The 9310-nt window shown below is 45.6% G+C and overlaps 1 protein-coding gene across 6 annotated transcripts in view; it reads left to right on the top strand.

Moving 5' to 3' along the window:
* The first annotated feature begins 512 nt into the window (after positions 1-512).
* The window catches only part of DHRS7B (dehydrogenase/reductase 7B), a 38584-nt gene continuing 29786 nt past the window's right edge, over positions 513-9310 (top strand). For 4 of the 6 annotated variants that reach the window (XM_079904372.1, XM_079904374.1, XM_079904368.1 and 1 more), the window contains exon 1: positions 514-564. In XM_079904372.1, the coding sequence (XP_079760498.1) occupies positions 545-564 (20 nt within the window). In that variant the 5' untranslated portion in view covers positions 514-544. The other 2 variants (XM_079904369.1, XM_079904371.1) reach the window with 2 other exon arrangements.

Below are 9310 nucleotides of genomic sequence, written 5' to 3'. Positions count from 1 at the left end.
AGAGTCGTGTCTTTCACATTTACGTCTACAACCTATCTTGGATTGATTTTTTTGCGTGCGGTAGGGGTTACGGTTCGTCCCCCAACCCCGCCAAGGACATTCAATTGATCGAGCACTTTTCCTTCAAAATAACTCTTCTATTTCATCACAGTTGCTCTTTTGTGGGGAGAAGACATGTGACTACATACCCGTGGGGCTGTTTCTGGCTTCTCACTTCTTTTTGCATTGATCTTTTTATTTATCCTTGGGCCAGTATCACACCGCTTTAATTACTAAGGCTTTATACGCCGTAGCACACATTCTTCAACTTTGTGTCCCCTGCCCTCTTCCCCAAGAGTGCACGGAACTCAAACCGCGAGGTTCCGAATTTCCCTCCGAAGACGGAGGGACAGTACTTAGGCTGGAAGACGCGATTCAGACCTCCGCATCCAGCCCCTCCTACCTGCGCCTTGAGGCGCGCCCGCCCAACGCGCATGCGCAGCCTCACGACTGGTCGAGGGAAAAATACGTCACCGGAGAGGCGGGAGGATGGGGTTGATTCGCCATGGCCTCCGCAGCGAGCAGGTAGGGCTGCGGGCGGGGGAACCTCGGAGGCGAGGGGCGCGAGGTCCCGCCCCGAGCTGAGGCGCGCGGCAGGTCCCGGCTCGAGCTCGTCTCGCCCGCTGAGGGGAGAGGAGTGGTGTGGAGGCCGAGCGGAGGCTGCGGACCCGGAGAGACGCCCGCATCGGAGTCCGGGCTCAGCGTTTTCTGCATGGGGAGCCGCGCCTTCGCTGAGCTTTGAGCCTCGGTTTGCGCGGCTGCAAGTGGGTGTAGGCAGGCGGCGGACCCGATTTCCCCGACTCCGCGCCGTGCGCGGGCGAGGCTGGCGGCACCTGGCCGGTGCAGAGTTAGCGCAGCAGGTACCTTTGTTCAGAGGCAGGGCGGGGTGCTGCCTGCTGCGTACCCGCGAGGTGGCCACGGCATCTCTTGCTCCTTCTGCCCTTGCTCTGCCGTTCCCAAGCTGTGCGGCTTGGACCAGTGTCCTCAGCTGTAACTTTGGGAATAAAACGCCCCCCCCCCCGCCCCGCAATGAGTTTGTCGAGAAGCGTGGTGAGATTGCGCATGGGTGGTACTCAGCTAGGGTTTGGCACAGAATAGGTGCTCAACAAATGGTACCCATACAACCCTCTTTTTAGTTTCGTTTGCTATGGTGATTTGAGAATTGACGAGTTACTTTTGTTACGAAATAGTTAAAGAAATAATTTTTGAGCTTCATATACACGTGTGTTTAGTGAACATAATACTTGCTTCTCTTAATGGAATTACCAGGAAGTGCTTTTCACGTCTTCCAACCTGTGTATGGGCAAAACAGAGGAAGTCAGTTTCTAGAAAAGTGGCAGATAGAAAAAGGGATCCTCAACTTGGTTATACAGGGATAGAATTAGCAAAAGTGATCTAATTCTTAAGGATAGTTAGGGAACTAACTTTTTTGAGCACCCACCAAAATGACCGTTGTAGGTATCTCTTATTCCTCAGCACGAGAGAGTATAGTATAGTGAGTGGTATCACGATATTTTCCAGCCCAGTTTTGGGTGCTGAGAGCACCCACAGCAAATAAGTGAGGGAAGCAGGCTTTTAAAACTAGGCTTCTGTATAAAACAAACTAATTCTAGCACAAGGGTTGCTTCTGAAGAGGTCCTTGCTCAAGAATTTATTTTTTTAATATGTTTTTTAAAAGTTTATTTATTTTTGGCTGCATTGGGTCTTCGTTGCTGTGCGTGGGCTTTCTCTAGTTGTGTCCAGAGGGGACTACTCTTCATTGTGGTGCGCGGGCTTCTCTTGTTGCGGAGCACGGGCTCTAGGCGCGTGGGCTTCAGTAGTTGCAGTAAGCGGGCTCAGTAGTTTGTGGCTCACGGGCTCTAGAGCGCAGGCTCAGTAGTTGTGGCGCACGGACTTAGTTGCTCCGCGGCATGTGGGATCTTCCCGGACCAGGTCTCGAACCCGTGTCCCCTGCGTTGGCAGGTGGATTCTCAACCACTGCGCCACCAGGGAAGTCCTGTCTTCATTTATAGTAGAAGAGATGGACTCAGAGATGGGAAGTAATTTAGCACTGAACTAGTAAGGGCAGAGCCAATTCCATGTCACTCCAAAAGCTAGTGCTTGTCTGTGTATTTCATTAATTCCTTCACTTCACAGATATTTATTGAACAGCTGGTCTGTACCAGCAGGTGCTAGGTGTTGGGGATACACTGATGGCTAAAGCAGACACAGCCCCTGTCTTCAGGTAGCAACTTGAGTTGAGGTAGCAACTCATAAGCAGTGAGTCTAGCAAGGGAGACACACAGAAAATAGAAAATGACCAACGAAATATTGGCTGTGGTCGTGGTACCCGCCATAGGAGACAGTAGAGGGCGCTGTAAGAATATATAATGGGGTCAGTGGCAGCAGGCCGGGTGAGGAGGGACAGGGTCGCCTTTCCTGAGGAGATAGTAGTCAGCTGAGACCTTAAGGACTGAGTTGGAGTTAAAATGGGCAAAGAGAGGGCTTCCCTGGTGGTGCAGTGGTTGAGAGTCCGCCTGCCGATGCAGGGGACACGGGTTCGTGCCCCGGTCCGGGAAGATCCCACATGCCGCGGAGCGGCTGGGTCCATGAGCCATGACCGCTGAGCCTGTGCGTCCGGAGCCTGTGCTCCGCAACGGGAGAGGCCACAACGGTGAGAGGCCCGCGTACCGCAAAAAAAAAAAAAAAGGGTAAAGAGAAGAGTGAAGAGGAGGGACGCACGTGAGGCCTCGAGGGTCGGAGGGGCTGTGACTGGTAGTTTCGGAGCGACCCATGTGGCGGGCAGTGGAGAGTGCTTCCAAGGCAGAAGCGGACACAGGTTGGATCCCATCCGAGCAGTGCTGTACCCCAGGGTTTATTTGCTTCCCAGGACATATAATCATCTCCACAAACTGTGTCTGTGTTCCAGCTCCCGGCATCCTTCTTCAGACATGGTTAGGCCTCTGGTTGCCCTGGGTGGGGACAGATGTGCGGAGGGGCAGAGGCCTCAGTGTGACACTTGCTCAGTGTTGGTTACTTGCGTGGCAAAGCTGAATAGACAGGAGTGCCAGTATTGCATTTCACCCTATTTGTCTCTGGTTTGCAAAATTATTTAACATTTTTTAGTCTCCCAATGGTCCAAGTCCTATGTTGGCTACCTAGGATACAAACGTTTAAGGATAGTTATTAATTTAATTCATGTTTTACTTGCTTTCCATTTAAGATGCTACAGTTGTTTTACCAATATTATTCTTCAGATGTGTTTGTTTACCATCTACTATGTGCTAGGCACTGTGCTAGGGACATAGCATGAGCAAATAGACGTGGTCTGTGTCCTCCTGGAGCTTAAGCTCCCAGTTGGGTCTGGAGGACGGAGAGGGAGGGGGAGCGACTCAGGGAGATGGGATTGGAGAGGTAGGCAGGGGTCAGACCATGCAGGCCTCACAGGTCATGCCAAGTATCTGGAGCTTCTCCTAAGGATGGTGGGAGGCCACTGAGGAGTCTCATTCAGGGAGTAGAACCAGCAGGTGTGTGTTTATATGAAAGATCACTCTGGCTTCTCTGTCGGCGGAGGCGGTCGATGGGTGTGAGGGCGTTTAAAAGGTAGGATCAGTGGGGCTTGGTAATAGGTTCACTCTGGGGTAAGATGGAAGAGGGAGGTTCAGGGCTGATTAATTTTCTGGCCTGTGTATCTGAGATCAGAACTCAGAGGAAGGACATGAGTTCAGTTTTGAGTAAGACGTCTTTGCAATGATCCAGGTGGGGTGTCACAAAGGCAGGGATATAGGAAGGTCTGGCACTCACATGACCAGAATGGCTGAGTCTCTAAAGCTCTTGTCAGAGAGGAACACCTTTCCCATGTTTTTTTGCGGAGGGGGGTGCTGTGCTGTGGGGCATGTAGGATTTTAGTTCCCTGACCAGGGATCGAACCTGTGAAGTGTGGAGTCTTAACCACTGGACCGCCAGGCAAGTCCCCACCTTTCCTTATTGAGGGAGCTGTCAAGGTGGGACCTGTGAGGTGGTCCAATCCACATTTATGTTGGGAAAAGGTACAAATAAAATCTCCTGCCAACCTAGGAAATGCTCTCCACAAATGCGGAAAGAAAAGAATTCTGTTATTCAGTCATTAACTGAAACTGGGATACAACACAGGTAATCTGCAAATGAGACTACAAAAACAGAAAAAAAACAACCCACCATTTACAGCCCATTACATACATAATCTCAAGATTAATGGTAATTTGTTCTCTTGTAAAAAGACTAGGCAACACCACTTGCTGTATGTGTTTTCATCCTAAATTTACCTGGTGGTTGGGGTGGCCGTCTGTGCTAGTCAGTTGCCTTTCTCTGAAAGAAAAGTAAAACATCCTTAATTTCTATGAGCGGGTAGTCGAGGTGCCTAGGCTAAACTCCCACGATGTTACCTTAAGAGAGATGGCTCCCAGGCCCTTCAGAAAAAAATTCTTGGGTTTTACTTGTGGCTGGAGCTAGCTTATTTAGCCTTTAAAAAGGTTTGCTTACATATCAAAGGGACAGAGGAAGGACTTACAAACTCTAGGTTTTTCAGAGAAATGCTCTAAGAAAAAGAGAAAAATCTCTTTCCCTTTTTGCAACAGGGAAAAGTCAGTTTAAAAAATTTACTTCAACAGTGCAGAAAAATGTTGGACTGGAGCTCTCACAGTATGGGCATCGTTCTGGAGATGATCGTTAAGTGAGTTCCATGGAGTTGTGCATACTTAGGATGCCTGCAGGTGGTCACATCTAGCCCATAATTTCTTGTACATTGATTTAAAGAAAAATACAGATACAGATCTTGCTGGTTTCCAGTCAGAACTCTTGTCTCTGGTAGTTAACCCTTCCATGACTTGTCCTCTTTAATGTCAATAATGTCATTTCTCACTCCTACCCATTGTTAAAACATAAAATTCAACTGAGTAAATTTTTTTTAAATTAATTAATATGTATCTTTTTGGCTGTGCTGGGTCTTTGTTGCTGCGCCTGGGCTTTCTCTGGTTGCGGTGAGCGGGGGCTGCTCTTCGTTGTGGTGCACGGGCTTCTCATTGCGGTGGCTTCTATTGTTGCAGAGCATGGGCTCTAGGGCGTGTGGGCTTCAGTAGTTGTGGCATGCAGACTCAGTAGTTGTGGCTCGCGGGCTCTAGAGCGCAGGCTCAGTAGTTGCGGCACACGGGCTTAGTTGCTCCGCAGCACGTGGGATCTTCCCGGACCAGGGCTCGAACCCGTGTCCCCTGCACTGGTAGGCAGATTCTTAACCACTGCGCCACCAGGGGAGTCTCTAACTGAGTACATTTTAAAGATGTTACTGGCTTTCTTTGAGTCATGAATCGGGCAGCATCCCATCTAGCAGAGAGAGAGGAGCTCCGAGGAGCTGTACAAAGTGAAAGACTTTTACAGGTAGAAGGAGCGGGAACAGGAAGCTCTACTTGGGAAAAAGCAGGTTGGTTGTGGCGAGGCCACCCCCCTTTAAGGGATGCAGGGGTCCGCCAGGCAGATGACCTCACTGTGCTGACCAGGCGATTCCTGATTCCCTGGTTTAAGATTCCATTTCTGGGAGAGGCTGAAACTAATTAAGTGAAGTTTGGTGATGTGGGGCTCAACGTCGGTGACTCCACTTTGAGCATATTTTCTTGTTTTTAACACCAGTTCTTCATATATGAGATGTTTGGTAGGTAAAGTTATGATTTTAATGCAGAAATGAACTCTCCACTAATCTGTTATGGAAGGTCATAAATGTGGGGATGGAAATTGAGATTGAATGGCATGTACGTTTAGCTTGGAAGCTGCTTTCCACTCACCGAGGTAGTAAATTCAACAGACTCTCCTTTAGATTCTACCTGAGCTATCCCTTCCATCTTCTTAAGTTCACGGTAACCTGAGACTTGGCCACTAAACTGCTTACTGGAGGGAGAGACCGCTGATGGCAGCTGAAGTGATTGAACATTGCTTGCCAGTAGTTTGAACTTGTTTGCTGTTATCAGCCTTTTTTCATCATCAGTGTATAGGAATGCAAGAGATTTCTGTGCATTAATTTTGTATCCTGCAACTTTACCAAATTCATTGATTAGCTCTAGTAGTTTTCTGGTGGCATCTTTAGGATTCTCTTTGTATAGTATCATGTCATCTGCAAACAGTGACAGTTTTACTTCTTCTTTTCCAATTTGTATTCCTTTTATTTCTTTTTCTTCTCTGATTGCCGTGGCTAGGACTTCCAAAACTGTGTTGAATAAGAGTGGTGAGAGTGGACATCCTTGTCTTGTTCCTGATCTTAGAGGAAATGCTTTCAGTTTTTCACCTAGTATATCTTCTTTGGAAAAGAAAGTTTAGAGAAGAAGCAGCTCATTTTTTATCTGGGTTATCTTTTATTCTTGTGTTGCACGAGTTCTTTTTATATTCTGGACACTTGACCCTTATGAGATACATGATGTGCAAATATTTTCTCCCATTCTGTTGGTTGTCTTCACTTTTTTGATAGTTTTCTTTGAAGCACAGAAGTTTTCAATTTTGATGTTCAATTTATCCTTTTCTTTTGTTGCTTTTGCTGTAGTGTCATAGCTAAGAAATCATTGCTTAATCCAAGGTCATGAAGATTTACACTTAAATATTCTTTAAAGTATTTTATAATTTTAGCTCTCACATTTAGGTCTTCGATCATTTTGAGTTAATTTTTATATATTGTGTTCTGTAAGGTTCCAACTGTATTCTTCAGTTTGTGGATATCCAGTTGTTCCAGCATCATTTATTGAAAAGACTGTTCTTTGCCCATTAATTTACCATAATGTAAAAGTCAAAGCCATTCTGTAAAAACTCACTTGATTACTAAAAGATTTCTATTTCATTTGTGGGAAATGGCTTATGAGCAGTCTTTTTTTAAGGAACTGCCTAATTCTCCTTGAGTGATTTTTTTCCTTTTGTTTCAAAGAAAATAAAGTGAGCAAGTGGGATGTATTCCATGAATGCAAGATTGGTTCAATATTGGGAAATTGATTAGTATCTTATACAGCATTATTAAGTATTAGGAACAATGATATGATTATTTCTCTAGATGCTGAAAAGCCTGTCAAAAAATTCAATACCCATTATAATAAAAGCACTTAGAAGATAGAAAAAAAAAAGCCTTTATGCTGTTACATACCCTAGCAATAAACATGGTGAATGTACAAAATACGTTTTCAATTTAAGGTTTTTTTTTTTTCTTTTAATATAGGCTCTGGAATTTGCCAAGTAATTTTTTTCAATCCTGAAAAGGCTCTGAGAGAGAGATAAGGAGGGAAATATGTATGGGGAAAAGTAAATCTGCCAACAGCGTTTGGTGAAATAAACAGATTGTTTGATGGCTTACTGTGGACATGTCCTGAGGCGACGTGGCCCTGTCCTTAGGGAGCTATTTGGTGGGATGCTGGGAGATAAAGTGATAGGTCACCGGCTAGGCTATTTTTAAATGAAAGCTTAGAAGTTGGCTCTGGAAAACCCTCTCAGGTTATTATGCTCCCCTCCTCCTTTAGTCCTCCAGAACGTGAGATTTCTTTCCATATGTTTTCTGGCATTAAAGTCAGGGCACTCTAAGTTTTAAGTGGAAGCATTATTAAAAACTGCTTCAGAGTAAAGGGCATTTCCTAGTTAAATTTCACAGTGATGTTTCCCAGTTCCAAAAATAACTTGGGGGACTCCCCCGCACTCCCAATGCAGGGGGCCTGGGTTCGATCCCTGGTCAGGGAACTAGATCCCATATGCCACAGCTAAGAGTTTGCATGCTGCCATTAAAGATCCCGAATGCCGTAACGAAGATCCCAAATGCTGAAACTAAAACCCGGCACAGCCAAATAAGTAAATAAATAAATTAATAACAAAAAAAAACACCTTGGAACTCAGAGTGAACCGTCATCCTAAATAAATTGTCTAAGAGAGAGAACAGTGGGCAAATAATTTATCCAAATTCATGAGGAAACTAATTTGTTAGAATTTTAAAATAATCTGATTTCAACCATGAGCCTACTTGAAATTAGACAGCATTTAATGTTTAATCCTTTATGAATGACACACTTAAAAATTTTTTATGGTAATAAAATATACATAATTTGAATTTACCATCTTTTTAAAAAAATTAATTTATTTTTAATTTTTGGCTGCGTTTGGTCTTCGTTGCTTCTTGAGTGCTTTCTCTAGTTGCGGTGCACGGGCTTCTCATTGCGGTGGCTTCTCTTGTTGCAGAGTATGGGCTCTAGGCGCGCAGACTTCAGTAGTTTTGGCACACGGGCTCAGTAGTTGTGGCTCACGGGCTCCAGAGCGCGGGCTCAGTAATTGTGTCGCACAGGCTCAGTTGCTCTGTGGCATGTGGGATCTTCCCGGACCGGGGCACAAACCCGTGTCCCCTGCATCGGCAGGCGGACTCTCAACCACTGCGCCACCAGGGAAGCCCGATCTTACCCATTTTTAAGTGTATAGTTCAGAAGTGTTAAATACATTTATAATGTTGTACCACCATCACCACCATCTGTCTCCAGAATTCTTTTCATCTTACAAAACTGAAATTCTGTACCCATTAAAAAATAACTCCCCATTTCCCTCCCTGCTCCCAGCCCCTGGCAACTCCCATTCTACTTTCTGTCTCTAAGAATTTGACTACTCTAAGTATCTCATGTAAGTGGATTCATACAGTATTTGCTTTTGTGTCTTGCTTATTTCACTTAGCATAATGTCCTCAAGGTTCATCCATATTGTAGCGTGTGTCAGAGTTTCCTTCCTTTTTAAAGCTGAGTGATATCCCATTGTATGTACATATCACATTTTGCTTATCCATTCATTGGTTGGTGGACGCTTGGGTTGTTTCTGTGTTTTATCTATTGTGAATAATGCTGCTGTGAACATGGGTGTACAGATATCTCTTCGAGACCCTGCATTCAATTCTTTTGAGTATATACCCAGCAGCGGAATTGCTGGATCATATGATAATTCTATTTTTAATTTTATTGAGGAACCTCCATACTTTTTTTAAAAAAAATAAATTTATTTATTTATTTTTGACTGCGTTGGGCCTTTGATGCTGTGCGCGGGCTTTTCTCCAGTTGCGACGAGCGGGGGCTACTCTTCATTGCGGTGCACAGGCTTCTCATTGGATGGCTTCTCTTGTTGCAGAGCACGGGCTCTAGGCGTCCGGACTTCAGTAGTTGTGGCACGCGGGCTCAGTAGTTGTGGCTCATGGGCTCTAGAGCGCAGGCTCAGTAGTTGTGGCTCACGGGCTTAGTTGCTCCGCGGCATGTGGGATCTTCCCGGACCA

This window comes from Stenella coeruleoalba (genome assembly GCF_951394435.1).
Source record: "Stenella coeruleoalba genome assembly, chromosome: 19".
Classification (NCBI taxonomy): domain Eukaryota; kingdom Metazoa; phylum Chordata; class Mammalia; order Artiodactyla; family Delphinidae; genus Stenella; species Stenella coeruleoalba.
This window is presented reverse-complemented; position numbering and strand designations above follow the sequence as displayed.